The following is an 18,261-nucleotide window of genomic DNA, read 5'->3' as shown; positions in this document are numbered from 1 at the left end:
GACGCTCTAAATCTAGAGTTTTTTCCCACTATGCTTCATTCCTTTTTTATAGTTTTTTTTCTTTTATTAGATTATAGGGTTTTTGAAAACAGTAACTATAGTGTATTTCATTCTTTTTTGTGACTGAATAATATTCTAATGCATGTGTGTGTGTGTGTGTGTGTGTGTGTCCCATCTTCCTTATCCATTCATTTATCAATGGACCCTTGGGCTGCTTCCATAGTTTGGCAATTGTAAATAAAGCTTCAATAAACATAGAGGTACATATATCCTTTCAAATTTGTGTTTTTGTATTTTCTGGTAAGTATTCAGTAGTCCAATTACTGGATCATAGAGTGGTTTTATTTTAAATTTTTGAGGAACCTCTATACTGTTTTCTTCAGTGGCTGTGCCAGTTTGCATTCCCACCAACAGTGTATGAAGGTTCCTTTTTCTCCACATTCTCACTAACACTTGTTTCTTATGTTTTTGATTTTAGCCATTCTGATATGTGTGAAGTGATATCTCATTATAGTTATGATTTGCATTCCCAGATGATGAGTGATGTTGAGCATCTTTTCATGTGTCTATTGGCCATCTGTATGTCTTCTTTGGAAAAATGTCTGTTCATGTCTTCTGCCCATTTTTAAATTGGATTATTTGGTTTTTGAGCATTGAATTTACCAATTCTTTATGTATTTTGGGTACTAACCCTTTATCAGATATGTTACTTGCAAATATCTTTTCCCATTCACTAGGTTGCCTTTCAATTTTGTTGATTATTTCCTTCACTGTGCGAAGCTTTTTATTTCAATGCAGTCCTAATAGTTTATTTTTGCTTTTATTTCTCTTGCCTCAGGAGACAAATCTAGTAAAAATGTTGCTATAGCTGATGTCAGAGAAATTGCTGCTTGTGCATTCTTCTAGGATTTTTATGGTTTTAGGTCTTACATTTAGGCCATTGATCCATTTTGAATTTATTTTTGTGTATGGTGTGAGAAAGAGGTCCAGTTTCATTCTTTCCATGTAGCTGTCCATTTTCCTAACACTATTTGTTGAAGATATTGTTTTTTTCTCATTGCATATTCTTTCCTCCTTTGTCAAAGATTAATTGACCATATAATTGTGAGTTTATTTCTGGGTTTTCTATTCTGTTCCATTGATCTTTGTGTCTATTTTTGTGCCCGTACCATACAGTTGTGATTACTAACACAGGGCCATTTGTAATGTGACTTCTATTCTGTGAGATGTTTGCATGTATGTTGCCTCATTTAGTCTTCTCCGGTACAGATTCCCCCCACCCCCACCCCGTTTTACAGATAGAAGCATAGAGAGTTCAAAGAAGAGTTCAGGGTCCCATAGCTGTAAGCAGTGAAAGAAAAGCTTCTATCAAGAGCTGAACTGGAGTGGGAACTGGAGATCTTATTATCCCCTGGCCAGCAAGCAGACTCCACTGAGGCAATAGTGTGAAACTGTGGAAGAGTAGAGTCTGGAACCTGAGTGCCTTGGTTTCATTCCCGTGTTACTCTTGACCTACTTTGAGTAATGCATTAGCTCACACTGCCATAATAGCATACCACAAACTGGGTGCCTTAAACAACAGAAAGTTATTTTCTCACAGTTCTAGAAGCTAGGGGTTCAAGATCAAAGTGTTGGTAGGATTGGTTTCTGGGGAGATCTTTCTTCTTGTCTTGCAAATGGCCAGCTACCCTCTCTCTGTGTTCACATGGGAGAGGGACAGGTTTGGTTCTTCCTCTTCTTATAAGGGCACCAACCCTATTGGATTAGGACATCACTCTTATGACTCCCTTAATCTTAATTACTTCCTGAAGGCCCTATCTCCAAATGCAGTCATACTGGGGGATGGGGTTCAATTGACTCATTGTCTAAAATATCTGGAAATGCAGTGCTCAGTAAGAAGTAACAAATAAAAAGTCTAAATTGGTTTTACAAAGTGTGTAGTAACCAAGAACCATGGGATGACTACATGCCAGGCACAGATTTCACCAAAGCACCTTACACCTACAGTCTCATTTGTTTCTCATGACAATGTGGCAGATATGACTGTTAGCCCCACTTAACACAAGAAGAAGAGGAAGTGGAAGGTGACTGGAGAGTGGGTATATAACTTGCCTGTTATAGATTAAGTTCATCTCCAGATATTTCGGACAATGAGCCAGCTAACTCACTACCCATTCTTCCCTCAGAAAATGTTCATTAAAAAATATTCAATCTCTCCAAAAATATATGCTGAATTGTTCAGGATTTCCATTCCCACCCTCAAACATAGATAAAGCCTTTGCTTCGTCATATAACTTTCCTGCGTTGTCCACTCTCTCTACCACCACATCCACTGCCCCTCCCCCATGCCTTTGTTTTGGTCAACATATCCCAAGAGTGCTGAGACAATAATTAGGGTGAGATTTATTCAATGTTTAGAACTTTATTTCTTTATTTTATAACTAAATACTACATTCTAGCCAATGTCAACTTTTTTCCAGCTAAGCAACTTTGGGAATATGAGGTCAAGGCATCAAGAGTATCAGTGGGTATAATCAGGAGGGGGAAAGGAAAGAAAAAAGTGATAATTAAATATAGAAAGAATAGTATTTTGCCAAAGTAAAAGGTCTGTAAAGGCAGCACAGCACTTTAGAAAGAACCTGAGAAATATGTTATTACTTTATCCATAAACCTCTAAGTACTTCTTAGGAAGAGTTCATGCTTTTTTGCATTGCAATTGTATCCATCTCCAAGTGAAAAGTACTGACCTCCTGATATCTCTTTGGGGTTTTGCAATGGGTTACTCTTCTTAAGACAAGCTCGGAAGTACATTTTGTGTTAGCAAACTCCTACACAAGGAGGTAAGTCACAGCATTGGCATGAACTTAAAGTGACCATTACACTACTTTAAAATTCTAACAGATAAGATGTGTATTACAAAAAGTTGTACAAAGCTAAGCAAGGTCACCCACTTTGCGCAAATGTAAAAGCCTGGCATTTCAAACTTCAGAAATTGCAAGGTCACAGGAAATACAAAATGCCCAGGTTTCCCCCACCCCTACCTTTCTGTCCAGGTCAAACAAAGGTCCCTTGTGCACATTCAGTTCTTTGAAATGCACTCTTGATTTTAAATTCTACTTTAAGAATTCAGGGACTGATCTGGTTAATTCTCTTCCTAAAAAAAGTGGTAAAGCCTGCTCAGTGAGACTTGAGGTGTTAAAAGTCTGGATTTGCCCAGCAAACAGTTTGGATTATTTGCATTACAAAGCAGTTATTTAAAGTGGTAGTTCCTCTGGTGCACTTAAGTCTCTTATGGATCATTAACTGCTTGAGAGAGCTGGGAAACAGAGTGAAGTGGGATAGCCATTTCCAGGTAAAACTGCTTCTTTTTCCAAAAAGAAAAATAAATCGAAAGACTCTCAGAGACTCTCACGTTTCCTCAAAGGTAAAGTGAGTTCTTATTTACAGAAAGCTCTCAGGAACAGCATGTTGAAAATGAGGCACAGAGCCGTAGGCCAACGAGCATTTGTTGTACTCGGCTACAGGCCAGACCTTAGACCAGGTGCATTATGTATTATTGCATTTAATCCTTCAAGCATACATGAAATGTGGTATTCTCATCCCTACTTCAAGATGCAGAAAATTAGGCTCAGAGACTTACAAGGATTTTCAAGATGGTTCAGAACCAAGGTCTGCTAAGGAAGGGGCCTGTGCTTTTTCCATGTTGGACAATATCAAACCAAAAGCTGGGAGAAGGTGATGATGTAATACAGAGTGACTATCTCACACTGACACGCTTCTCCATCCATTTCTTTGCTTGCTTTTTTTTTTTTTTCTTAAAAAGTTAGGTAAATTTCTTTAAAAATATGAATGATTTTACAGTGTTTAACACAGCAATAAATAATAGAAAAGTCAGTGTTATTACCTACTCTAAGAAAAATGGTTATCTCACTACGGTATCCTTACTTAACCTATAGAATAATAGTTTGTCTTATATCGATTGCCTGGATAGTTCAGTTGGTTAAGTGTCAGACACTGGACACTTGATTCTAGTTTAGGTCATAATCTCAGGTAGTGAGATTGAGCCTGGAGTGGGGTTCCCTCTGCCTTGCCTTGCTTGTGTGTGTGTGTGCACTCTCTCTCTGTCTCTCAAAAAAAAAGGAATTATACTTTTCATTATATAGAATTATGGGTTATAGATCTTGGAGGGTAGAGGGGATGGTAAGAAATAAAGTTAAAGGCAAATATATCCAAATACCTTTGATTTAATTATAATACGGCTTATATAATAAGATAGAGGCATATAGATGAATTTTGGTCTCATATGTACCTAGACTAAGGCATTCAGTTGTTACATTGGATTAACACTGACCTGGGGGAGCTTGGAAGCTCCAGTGTTCTACTTTGCCATTCCATTTTTAGACATTATAGTCTAGAGGTCTATTTGCTGTCACACAGGGCCAAAGGGTGACAGCTTGGTTTTAGAAATCAGATTCTCTGATGCCAAAAGAGCAGAGAGTATGAGAAACTGGATGCTATTTGTTATATGGTGCAGATTTCAGGGTAATTGTCATCCTACATGAGCCACAGAAACCATGGGCAATGTTGAAACAAAGAGAAAGGAGCCAAGATTTGGAGTGAGAAGACCTGGCTTTGAGTCTTGGTCCTGTCCTTGCTACCTGTACCAGACTGGTCTGGTCTGAGCCTTGTTGTTGGAGCACCTGGAACAGAAGTGCTAAATAAATTTTAACACTTTTTATTATTATTAGATATTCAAACAAAATCCCCTTACAGCAACACTGCCTTTGAAGTGGTCAAAGACAAAGCTGTATGATGCTAAACTATGTCAATGTCAAGATATGTCCTATGGAATTGTTGCCTGTCCCACAGTACCTAAAAGATGTCCCCCAGTTCAGTGGCTCAGCCATTAGAAATTTAGCCATCTTCAGACATTTTTAGGCTCTGAAGGTAACACCATCCAAATCTGGTTTAATTTGATTTAGATAAATATCTTTTTTTTAATGAGGATAACAGCCAAGTCTACTGGTTTTTAGAATTAAGCCATTAACTTTCAAATTTCTGTTTTTACCCTTCCTTTCTTCTCCTGTCCCCACCCTTTCCATTTCCTTTTCTTCTCTTCCCTCCTCTTCCCCCTTTTCCTCCATACACCCTTTGCTTTGCTTTCTTCTCTTCTCCCACCCCCACCCTACCTCTTTGTCTCTATCTGTCTCTCAGAAGCTGTGTTAGGCCTGACTGAGCACAGATACCCATCAGATGCAGTCCCTACCCACAGTCCAAGAAGAGTGATAAGTTTGGACAGGTAAAGGGGAATGCAGCAAGGTAGAATGTGGTAAACATTTCAAGTACCCCGATGATTTAGGGGAAAGATCACCAAGAGAAATTTGAAAGGTTCTTATGATGTGAACTTTGAGCTGACCCCTAAGAGATGGTTAGAGTCTAGCCATATGAAGGCTTAAAGAGAGTAGAGAAGGACGTGTATTCCAAGGTAAGGAAGCCAAAAGAGCAAAGCCATGAAGGTGGGCTTCTCTTGAGAATCAATGCAAGAGATTAGCTCCAACAATGAGTGTATCTTCTCTTCTCTGTCCTTTTACAGCATCAGCTCGGACACTCTTCCCAGCAAACGTGGGTTTGGTGGAGACAATTCCTGGCTCTGACCTGCATTCCTTAGACAACAAATTGTTTCCCAGGGTGGACTTCCCTTGCCATCCTTCCTAGCTCCTGAGGTGTTCCAGTCATTCTAGTGGATTTTACACAGCATTTACCCATTCAAATAATAACCACAGTTATTGCCATGTCTGTCTCTGAGGTACCATTGTGTTACCTGTTACTTAATCCAGTTCTACTCGCTCTGGTTTTATTCTATGATGAAGTCAGCAGTGAACTTCAAGGAAAGCAGCTTCAGTTAGGCTTATGCAAAAAGGTACCTCCTTCAATCCTAGTCATGCTAACCTTTGGACAGTCACCTCTGGGCACCTGCAGTCCATGCATTCAGTAATGGGCAAACATCCATTCATTCTGTCTCACTGGGCAGGTCACAGTTTTCCACATGGATGAGGATATAAGGGACAATAAAACATGGTTTCTATCTTCCAGATGGTCTGGATGAACTAAGAGAATGCAAGGCAGAAAGTGATTTGGAGCACAAGAGAGGGTGGTTAGGATCTTTGGGAGTCAGTAAAATGATAGACCCTACCCCCCACCCCAGCAAGATGGTGTTATAGGGGCTGTCCCAGGAGAGGTAGAACTGAGGTTAAGCCTGGAAACACTGGGATGGTTTGATTGATCTGGTTTCCCCATCCTCAGAGACCAGCAGAAACCCTTTGGAGTGCTTATCTGTTTGCCTTTTTTTTTTTTTTCTGTGAAATGTTGCATCTGGCTGTGGCCTCATAGCTTGGAGGATACTGGGGATAACTAGCTCTTTTCTGAGACTCTACCTCCCTACCCTTGAGTTTTATTATATGTGCCATTATCTCATATTCACACCCAGATTCCTCAGTAAAGGATGACAAATTTTTCCCTCAAGGCTTTTTATCTACTAGTTTTCAAGGGCATGTAATTTTGTGTAGAAGGTTTATTAACTTCATGAGTTTATAGGATTATGTTACAATGATGTATCCTAGGTTGAATTTTTGCCCAATTACTTCTTTTAACTTCATGGGGGTTTTGGTGTCTATTTCCTTAGGATGAATTCCAAACTTACTCATGGAAAAAGATAATGTGGATCTACCTGTCATCATTAAACGGTGCATCTGGTGTCACTCCTGACCACCCTCTCATTACAGATGAGGAGTACGTCATAAATAGAGCCATCAGAAAGCCAGACCTAAAGGTAAGTAAATTGTGGTAACTGCTAATGCTAGAGAAATGTAATCTTTTTCCCAAAAAATGTAAGTTTAGATCCTTCACCATGCCAATCCTCAACAGTATGCAGAGAACATTATAAAGAATGTGTACTTTGGAGTTAGAACTAAGTTCAAATCTTAGCTTCATCTTTCTAAACTGTATAGCCTTGGATCCATTACTAAACTCTATTGAGCCTCTTTCCTCATATATAAAATTATCATGATAATGCCTACCTCCAATGTTCGTTAATGACATTCAGTAAGTTAAGGAATACAAAGATCAATATGGTACCAGGCACATAGTAAATGCTCAGTACACATTAATGCTTTGTAGCATCAGGTCCCATATGATAATTTGTGAAATAGGGTTTCTCTTACTGTAGAGGTAGTCACCCAGAAACATCCCAGGGGTTTTGCTTATGTCTGCAAAATGATCTTATTTTGAGTTCTGTCATTCAAATGTATTTGGGTTACTCCTTCTTCTCCATATTAAATTAGTACTACTTAGATTATGACTAGGTAACATTCATATTAAAAGCATTTTATAAGACAGACTGTTTTTTCTTAAATTTATGTATGTGTAGACAGCGGTTCAGTTTTATGAGCTCAAGGTCAGTTTTTAAAAATAATAAAAGTCAATTACTGAGCAGTTTATTGTCCATTATTATCATCCAATTGCCTTAACTACCAAAAATAAAAGAGGTCAAACACCTTCAACTAACAGATTGCATAATCTGTCACATGGTTATTCACCTGGAAAAGTAGGCATCCCAAATTGATTTTATGGACCTGACCTCAGATTATTATTGACCTCCAGGTTCTTTAATTGCATCAAACAAATAAGTAGACAATGAGATGAAGAAATGGTCAAATAAACAAAATGTAAAAAAGGTCAGAGGTCTTGAAATGAAAACTCTGGCACCAGGCTTGATGTCTTCATTTACCACATATGGCTTAGAGAGTTTGTCTCTCTGAGCCTTGAACTTCTTATTTATAAAATGAGAGCAATAACTCCTTCTGTGCCTGTTTCTCAGGCCATTGTAAACTTAAGATGAGAAGGTAGATATTAAGGTGATTTGTGAACTGTGTGAGTTACATTCATAAAGGATAGAAACTTCATTGAAATTGGAGGAGGTGCCACAGGCTCAGCCATGATAATACTGATGGTGACAGTCAGAAGAGCAACAGTACCAACATGACAACCATTTGGGCCCTTTGGGGAGAGTTTGGAGACATGTGGCAAGGAGCTCTGTCAGGTTTACAGACGCAGGCTAAGAGGAGACTTTAAGGATCATCATGGGATATCATGCAAAACTAAATCCCAGTGCTTAACCTGTTAAACAGGACACTCACAATGTGTTCCAACAAGAAATGAGGAACAGGAACCCTGGGCAGGGGCAAGCTTCCTGGTTCTGAGCAGAAAGATGAGTCACCCCACAGTATACCCTTGATGTCCTAATTTATATTTCCTGGTATGAAGTTCCAGGAAATGTGCAAGTAGACTCCCCCCCCCCATGCAAATTTTGTGCTTAATATTCTCTTACCAGCATCCAGAGCCTCTGAAGGGTATGAGGGAGGCAGAGCAACTCCAGGCTGAGATGATTCTTGCTAGGAAAATGTAAGGATATTTGAAAGGTGTATGATGGGGTCATTCTTCTCACTCTGTGAGGAATGGCCTCAAGAAATTATCAGGAGATAATAGAACTTTCTATTTTCTGGCCTGAGGTAAAATTTACGGCCACCTCTTATTCCCCATCATTGCTGCCTTCACCTGCTGATGTTTTGTGTCTATTATGTTTTATAAGCTTCTCAGTCTCAGTCTGTGCTTTCATGTCCTTTGGATTTAGGTTCCCTCATGGAGCAGGGGCCTCATTTTCTCCCACAGCTTGTCCTTTAAAAATGTTCTAACTTAGATTTTTGAACCTATGGAATTAAAAAGGGGGCAACATCACTTTATACAGCTTGAAACCTGCCAACAATGGGATTATCCAGACCTTCTGAGACTAGCATGAACATCATGCCCCTTAAGAGACTGGACTTTGGAAGCCAGATGGGTTTGAGTTCAAATTCAACCCCTGCTTCTTAATAAGTGTGATAGTGGGCAAATGATTAAATCAAAATGAACTTCAAGGATGAAGTGAAGGTGAAAGTAACCCCTGCCCTTCCAGAAGATGATGAAAAAGACTAGAGACCAGAGAGAATGTATAAAAAGCCCCCAAGTACTCAACAGGCAGTAGCTATGAGTACAGTCCAGCTCTGCTTGCAGAACTGCAGGGACTGAACAGGGATGGCAGGTGTAAGGCAAGAAGCGTGAGGTCCCTACATGGGCATGACTACCTTCATACCCTCTTTCCTTCCTTCAACTTGAAGCTTGTGAAGAAAGAATCACTTCCAGCAGCGGTGCACTTCCAATTTTATACATTGAAAATAAATTGGAAAATAGGATTTATTTTTTGAAGTTATTTTGCAACCTATCTTGCTGAAATAAATCAATTCTGTAAAATAAAACATCTAGCATTTAACACTCTTACCAGGTAACTATGTATATATGTATATGTGCGCGTGCACCTGTGTGCACGTATATCTTTATTGAACAATGTTAAGCTTCATTTAGTGTAACTCAGATCTTGAAGCTTAGGAATTTAACCCTTATTTGTAGTTGTCATGTGGTTGTACAAAGCATTCATTCACTTATTTACTAAAAAATGTATCGAATATTTACTGATGTTTCAGCTATATGCTCTTTCCAGGTCTAGAATTGAACGATTATGTGGACCATACTATCTATGGGTATAGATACATATTCGGAACAGCTGCAGTGGAAATTAGAGATGATCTGCTCAGTTGCCTCAGTTTATTCATAGGGAAACTAAGGTATAGAGAAATTTACTCAAATTTCTCAAGGACACAATTATCAGAGTAGCTATAAAAGGAAGAACACTGTTTCTTAACTTTGACTGTACATTTGAACTATCTGAGGAAAATTTAAGAATATTTATGGCCAGGTTGCACCCTTGACAAATAAAATCAGAATCTCTTGGGAGCCAGACCCAGGCATTAGTATTTTTTTTAAATATTTTATTTATTTATTCATAGAAACAGAGAGAGAGAGAGAGAGAGGCAGAGACACAGGCAAAAGGAGAAGAAGGCTCCATGCAGAGAGCCTGACGTGGGACTCGATCCAGGGTCTCCAGGATCACATCCTGGGCGCTAAACCGCTGCACCACCGGGGCTGCCTGACATTAGTATTTTTTAAAGCTTCACAATTAATTCCAATGGACAAAATGAGATTATAACCGTTGCTCCATAACAGTATGACAGTCTTGCTGTATCTCCTTGTGCTTAGTTGATAACCAGTTAATGGAGATTCAGATTTGCATATAAAATTGTTTAAAGAAACCAGAAACAAGAATGCATAGTTGCCATTACCCTTAATTCTACCTTTTCTTTTCACTGCCCACACCCTCAGACCCTCACTTCCTGGAGCACATTTTCTTGCAATAGCCTCCTCACTGTTTTCTAGAACCTGCTGCCTGCCTAATCTTTGTCATTGTGTCTTCTATAGTTTTCTCTGCAAGTCCATTGCCTACAAGAAAAAGTCCTAGATACCTCATCCTAGCATTTAAGTATGTAAACTCTGATCTTTATTTATCTTTCCAGCCTCATTCTCAGTCTGCAGTCAAAATGCCCACTCATTTGCCCCTCCCCACAACTAACTTGCGGCACAACTAACTTGTGCATAATCTCTTTGAAATGCCATTTTCCCTTCTCATCTGAGCAAAAGTCTTCCAACCATTCAAGGCCACAGCTCAGATATCATCTCCTTTATGATGCCTTCGGTCATCTGCCCTCTCTCTATTTTAATACTGTAAATTTTACTTTATTATATTTTTCTTTGACACATATATGCTTGGCTGTATGGTATACTTTTCTCTCTTTTTAAAAAGATATTTGTTTGTTTGTTTGTTTGTTTAAAGAGAGAGAGAGACAACATGAGCACTAGTGGGAGGGGCAGAAGGAAAGGGAAAGAAAATCTCAAGCAGACTCCACACTCAGCATAGAGCTCAATTCGGGGCTCCATCTCACGACCCTGAGATCAGGGCCCTGAGATCAGAACCTGAGCTGAAAACAAGAGTTGACCACTTAACACTTTCTTCCCTTGTTGGGTTATCAAATAGTGGAATGCTGAGACTGAGTTTTATTCATATGCTTATCCAAATAGTAGGCCTATGATATATGTCAACTGAAGTTACACTTCTAATAAAGAGTGCCATTTGTGTATTAGGGAAGGTTGGGGTAATTTAGGATAGGATAATCGTAATAAGTATTTTAGGGCTCTGTCTTTGCTCCTTCCACGGATACTTCTTTAGCCACTAAACTTCTATGTATTTACTGATCATTATACTAGAGACTTTCTTAGTACTTTTCTTTTGCAGGTGAGATGCATAAAAGTGCAGAAAATAAGATATGTTTGGAACAACTTAGAAGGACAGTTCCAAAAAATTGGGTAAGTTGTTTTGGCAGTTTCATCAAAAACAGAGAAATTTATCTCAAAAACATTATTTCTAAATATGTCTTTCTCATTATTATTATTTCAGCTGTTTGGAAGACTGGCTCAGTTCTGCCAAGATACACCTAAAATTTGGATCAGGTCTAACAAAAGAAGAACAAGAGATTAGGTACTATACCTACTGTTATCTATATCAGCTCAAAAGGACAGTTGCCATTAGCCAAACAGAGCCAGTCAATATCAGAAAACCTTACAATGCTCTGTTCAGTATTGTTAAATGCATGTACATACATTATCTCACTTCATCAGGGCAGCCTTGTGGGGGAGGTAGAAAAAATATCCTTATCATCCCAATATAATGCATGAGGCTCACAGAGGTTTAATGGCTTGAACGAGGTCACACAGATGGGAAGTGATAGAAGAAGAGCTGAGTCTCATACTCTGACCAGTTTAATTCTCTTTCTACTCTGTACAATGCTTCTCAGGGTTATAATAATGAGGTTGAGCCAGTTTTGATTGTAATCAGGAAATATATATTATACTAAGGTAACATAGTTGAATAATAATTGTAGAGCAGCAGAAAGTATTGTGTGAGACCTGCAGCTTCATGATTCCAAGTCAGTTCCTGGGCAGAGGAGCAAGGCTTAGGAAGGGCACAGTATTTAATTTAAGAGTCTATCAATAATTCACTGTGTGGTTTTGGGCAAGTAACTTCTCATACCCGGGATTTGGTTGCCTAATTGTTAACAAGAGAAGAAGGATTCTGTAAAGGATTCTTAGGCCCTGCTGGTCCTAAGTTTCTATGATTCTTACATTCTCCTCCAGCCCCTTTTCCGTTAATTGAAGGGACCTGCATCAGCATCACCTTTTTGGCTGATCACCTGCTTGTTGATCACCTGCTTGTTAGAAATGCAGAATTGTAGACCACACATCATCCTTGTTGAATCAAAATCTTCACATTAACAGGTCATGAAGTTATCTGTATGAATATTAAAGTTCATAAGGCACTGTTAAGTTCCAGAGACACTGTTCTAATATATTTGGCCAAGCTATTTGTTTTTTTTAAGATTTATTAATTTATTCATGAGAGATACACAGAGAGACAGAGACAGAGACATAGACATAGGCAGAGAGAAAAGCAGGCTCCTTGCAGGGAGCCCAGTGTGGGACTCAACCCCAGATTCCAGGATCACGCCCTGAGCCAAAGGCAGACGCTCAACTACTGAGCGACCCAGGCATCCCTGGCCAAGCTATTTGATCTGAACATCTATGTAGAAGGAACGGAGAAACTGGCTAGTGTTCTCAACAGCAAAATAACTCAGAAAGGGTCATTGATCTGCATAATCAAAGAAACATATCTCTAGGTTTTCAGTTAACGGATTGTATAACTGTGTATGATAGCTATTTTTGAGATCCCAACATCTTTTCACTCACATTAAAACAAATTCTGCAGCTTCCCAGAGCTGAACAGGAGTAAGAAGGTAGGTCTGACATTTCTAAACAGTAAAATGATTTTCTTGTAATGATTCCTCCATCCCACATCCACACAGCCAAAGTTGGGGACAGAGTTGAGAGAATGCCAACCTTGAAACTACTTGAATGAGACAATGGCTCAATTAAATACCAAAATTGTCATCAGGGAAATATTTAGACCTGAGGAAGAATCTAATTCAGTAGATGCAATATGATCATGTTTATTATTTTTACCCTTGGGAACTCTCCCCTTCCTCAGTTATTTTGATAGGATGAGGACATTATGTTACAAAGGGGGCTTATGCTGATTGTGAGAAAGTGAATAGACCCTTTTTTGAATGAGTGAAAAATGAGTGTCATTTTTATTATTAATGACTGACTTATATATGATCTTTCCTATAGGAGGCTAATATGTGGGCCTAACACTATTGATGTTGAAATCACACCAATTTGGAAACTACTCATCAAGGAGGTAATCTGTACTTTCTCTTGGTGCTGGGTAGGGAATAAAGAAGCTTAGTTCTAGTCAAATTATCAAGAATGCTAATTGCTAATAAGTAACTGCAATTTGGAATACTTCAGAAGGATACAAAATATAGTTTCTTCATACCTATTTTCTACTCTTCTTGGAGACCATCTTTTGCATACATTGCCTGATACAGTAGAAGATGATGCTCATGTGTCTACTTATCCTTCTATAACTAGATGAACATACATTTCTTCTCTTTCTTTCCTTTTTAATTCTATGTGTCTTTATCTGTCTCAACTTTGTGAAACTAAAATAATAACTAAAAAGTTAAAAACTCAAGATTTTCCTTATGGACAACATATACAATTTCCTCAGCATCTAAAATTATAGGAAGAAGAACATCTGTTTGGCCTTATTAGTTCTCTTGACCTCAGTGTGTGTGTGGGAGAGAAAAAAAGGACTTGACCATCATTTACTGAGTTTATTTTTTCCTCTTTTACTACCACAGGGCTTATTTTTCATTTTGCAGTGGTTATTATGAAGCTATAACCATACAGCTGTACTCTGGGTCTTTTTCTGCACTTTGCTACTTGCTTTATATAAAGCTATTTTCTCAATATTTCTAGCAAGCTTTCTTTCAGGCATGAAAGGAAGCAAAAGAAACTGATAGGAAATGTTTCTGTGCACTCCTTCCTTAACCAGTGGCAAGGATTACTATTCCCATCCTAGACAAATGAAAATCAACCAGTATTTGAGTAAGTGTGCAAACTGTCTTAAACCAAAACAGGCTAACGACTATTGGAGTTAGACTCTCCTTTATCCCACAGTGTTCTAGTTGTTCTGGTGACAATTTCCCACTTGCAGCTTGGCTTTCTACTTATGAGCAATTGTAGTCTTCAAATTATCCATTGATCTAAAGTATTTTGATGGCTTTGAAGATGGCAGATGGTGTGTCTTAGGGTAGAACAGCAGAATTGAGAACATTTTAACTGTAGACCTGAACATTTCACTCTTCCGATGGCCAGTACATGTAAACTGGACCTGATATCCATACTCTACACCCTTGTAATGGTCACCATGAGGACCCATGAGACACTACTTTGTAAATTATAAGGTGCAGCAGTAATTAAAAGTAAGTGCTCCTGGGCCAGATTGCCTGAGCTCAAGCCCTAATCTTGACTGTTGCAGCTGTGTGACCTTGAGCAGTTTGTCAAGATCTGAGGCTCAGCTTCTCCATCTTTGCAATAGTGATAAGTAATAGCTTCTGGGTAATAAGGTAATTATGGAAATTAAATGAGAAAATTCAGGTAAAGTTGCTCAGTGCAGTGTCTGGCACATGGCAATTGCTGGATAAATATAATAATGAGAATATTGTGTGTGGTAATTTGTGTCACAGAGATGCTTATGAAAGCAAACAAGTCAATGAATAGCTAAAAGTGAAGACTAAATATTCCCTTTGTCTTCCTGTTTTCCTGCCAACAGGTTTTAAATCCATTTTACATATTTCAGCTCTTCAGTGTCTGTTTGTGGTTTAGTGAAGACTATAAGGAATATGCTTTTGCCATCATAATCATGTCTATCATGTCCATAGCTTTGACGGTGTATGATCTCAGAGAGGTGAGTTTTTTCCCACCAATCTTGTGGCTGCAGAAAGGAAACAGTAGTGACTTTATTGAAATTTTGTTAGAAAAAGGAATCAGGAAATAGTCATTGCCCACTCCACAATAAATGAGACCAAGTTTGTGAATATATAGCCCAAGTAACGATGCTGAATAATGTTAGTCCTTTTCCTTCCCTCACATCCCAATTCCTAGACTTCTGAGTAATTTTCCCCCTTTAGTTTACTCAGGCTGATGAGAAGAGTTTACAAATATCTATGAATTATGAATAAATGAAAAAGTAGGTGCTCTAACATTGTTGTATCTTGAAGATGGTGGAAGAGGGTGGAAGGTGGAAGAGTCTATTTAATAATGACTCTTTTGCTCTTTTTATTTGGTTGGTACTGACTTGTCAAAGCCTGAGTCTGACACTTGGCTTTCTTTATGCCCACACTAGGGAATCTAAGTGCTGTTGAGAAAAAGTCATGTAGAACAGACTGGTTGATCACACTCTAAATCCATGAATGCTATCCTCATCTGGGCAAGATTTCTGTATGTCCCTGATCAATGCATTCTCCCATTCTCAAAATTAAGGTTTCAAACCAAATCTCTCTTCAGCTTTCATGAGATACTCCATTGCTTTTATTCCACTTCTCCTCTAATTCAGCAGATAATCTCACCACTTGTTCCACAAAGAGGACAGAAACAATAAGGCAGGAATTTGCTCAATTTCCCACTCTCCAACTGCCAAATGACCCATCTCTCCCTTCCTCTTGCCCAGTCCACTCATTACAGAGGACAAGGGGACTTCTGCCTGTGTTTGCAATAGTACCCTTTCCCACTTGCTCAAAGTGCTTATGTAGTCACTGAATGATCTCTCTACTCCCCACCCAAAGGGCCTTTCCGTCAACGTTAAACATGCTCAAGCCAGGTAAAAATCCTTTCTCCTGACCAAGCTTCTACCTTTAGCTACTACTCTATCTCTCTTCTCCCTTTTTACAGCAAAACTTCTTTATGCCTACTCTCATCACTTCCTCATCTGCCTCTCACTTCTCACTATACTGACCTGATTTTCTCTCTTGTGACTCCATTAAAGAACTCTTGTTAAGGTCACCACTATAATCCTAAGGCCATGGGTAGTTTAAATTTTTTTTTAATTCCCTTTTTAAATTTGTTATTTTTTTTCTTAGTAGAAGGGGTAATATATTGACATGATTTTTAAAAAGCTCAAATAGAACAAAACAGTGTACATAAAAAGTAAATATTCCTCCCATCTTGGTTCTTCCAGTATCCAGGTTCCTTTCCCAATGGTATCCACTGGGGCCAAATGCTCTATAATGTTCAGAAGTTTTAAACAATCTATTTAATTCAAAGTCACTTGTTTAGGAAAGATTTCTATTGCTTCCATTGGCTATATATGCTCCAAAAGCACATCTTTTTCCTTATTACTAATCATAATGATACATTTATGTTTGTGATTATTTGACTGAAATTGTTTTTCCCAGTCGGTTGTAAATTCCTTGCTAGAACTTTTTTGACTATTCTATCCTCACCTCTTAGCATAGTTTCTGATATAGAAAGGTTATTTAATAAAGGTTGAGTGAAAGCAAAAATGAATAAAAGAATAGGTTAATAGAATACTCTTTCACCTTATATTATTCTATTAATCATTCTTAGGACATATTAATCATATTTGTAAATGATTTGATGCAAGGAGATTTAGGGGCTGTCTTAAATGGCAAAATTGGAATAAATAAATGAATATACTAAATGATTAGGAGTTTTAACCCTAATAGTTCTTTTAACCCACATAGTTCTTTTACAAAACAGTTCCTTAATCAATGTGAAATCTAGCATAATTTTATTTTATTTTTCTTTTCTATCTTCTTATTGATTCACTCTCAATGTCCCATGTATTTCATATATTAAAATAACATATACGATGAGGAAATATCAGGCACCACCAAACTCTTTATGAAGTTATAGATTAGGAACTCTGATGAGGTGTAACTCAAAGCTGAAATGACTATTAGTTCTCAAAGCTATTTAGGTATAAACATATATCTTGAATGATTAAAGTTCTTGATGTTCTTTACTGAAATAACTAAACATAAAATTTATGCTTATCAAAAATTACTTTGAGTGAACCGAGCATGCTGGGAAATTCCTTTCTATCAAAGAACACATACTTCTTATTGCTGGTGAGCAGCACAGCAAGTTGGATGACTTTTCAGTTGACTGATAGGCTACTTAGTCTTTTGTTTTTAGTCAGTGTATTCAGCTGGAAACAAGACACTGCTCTATCTTTAAAGAGACCGGCACTTTACTGAATTAATACCTGGTACCTACCTTCAAATAGATAAGCATTTTTCTATTTTCTGTTCTTCTTTTTCAGCAATCTGTAAAACTCCACCGTCTAGTTGAGTCACATAATAGCATTACAGTCTCTGTATTTGTGAGAAAAGGTAAGTCTCATTATTTTAGATCTATGTGTTGTTCATATGAAATCAAAACAAGATTTAAATTTGTATCTCTGACTGTTTCTACTACTCTCATCTTCATATACCCTTTTTTTCCTGTGCATTTACTTAAAAGAATGAGGTACGTGCAACATTTTCACCTTAAAAAAAAACTTTATTTAAAAAAATAAAACAACTTTATTGAGGTAAAGTAGACATTGATGAACTGAACATATTTAAAATGTACAATTTGATAGATTTTGACTTATATACATCTGTGTAACTATCCATGAAACTATCACCACAATAAAGATAATGACTACTCATTACCCCCAAAGGTTGTCTTTTGCCTGTTTGCAATCATCCTTCTCAACCTCTCTCTACCCATCCCCATCCTCAGACAACCACTTTGCATGTTTAGAATTTTATATTAATGGTATCATACAGTAGACATTTTTTGTCTTTTATAATACATTTTGGATAGGTTTTACTGGGATCAAATTCCCAATTATTTTAAAATGCATTCATTTTGTTAAGTATGTCAATAGTCTATTCCTTTTTGTTCCTGAGTAGAATCCCAGTATATGGATAGACTAGTTTGTATATCCATTCACCTACTGATGAAAATTTGGGTTGTTCCTAGAATCAGGATATTACAAATAATGCCTCAATGAAAATTTGGGTTCAAGTCTTTGCATGGACTACACTTTTATTTGTTATGGGAAAATACAGAACTGTAGAACGACTGGGTCATATGGGCATGTAAATGTTTAACTTTTCAGGAAACTTGCCAAACTATTTTCAAAACTGTTTGTATCATTGTACATTCTTAACAGCAGTATATGGGAACTGAAGTTGCTTTACATTCTTGTCTACATTTGATATGGTCAGTTTAAAAAATTTTAGCCAT

General features: G+C 37.8%; 1 protein-coding gene across 3 annotated transcripts in view; it reads left to right on the top strand.

Moving 5' to 3' along the window:
* Window positions 1-18,261, top strand: part of ATP13A4 (ATPase 13A4) — a 109,041-nt gene that overhangs the window by 34,353 nt on the left and 56,427 nt on the right. For all 3 annotated transcript variants that reach the window (XM_055307850.1, XM_055307851.1, XM_055307852.1), the window contains exons 3-8: window positions 6,683-6,829; window positions 11,279-11,349; window positions 11,441-11,521; window positions 13,228-13,297; window positions 14,777-14,911; window positions 17,288-17,357. In XM_055307850.1, coding sequence (XP_055163825.1) covers window positions 6,683-6,829; window positions 11,279-11,349; window positions 11,441-11,521; window positions 13,228-13,297; window positions 14,777-14,911; window positions 17,288-17,357 — 574 coding nt within the window. The remainder of the gene's footprint in view (window positions 1-6,682; window positions 6,830-11,278; window positions 11,350-11,440; window positions 11,522-13,227; window positions 13,298-14,776; window positions 14,912-17,287; window positions 17,358-18,261) is intronic.

The sequence above is a fragment of the Nyctereutes procyonoides genome, unplaced genomic scaffold, assembly GCF_905146905.1.
Source record: "Nyctereutes procyonoides isolate TBG_1078 unplaced genomic scaffold, NYPRO_anot_genome, whole genome shotgun sequence".
In the NCBI taxonomy this organism is placed as follows: Eukaryota; Metazoa; Chordata; class Mammalia; order Carnivora; family Canidae; genus Nyctereutes; species Nyctereutes procyonoides.
This window is presented reverse-complemented; position numbering and strand designations above follow the sequence as displayed.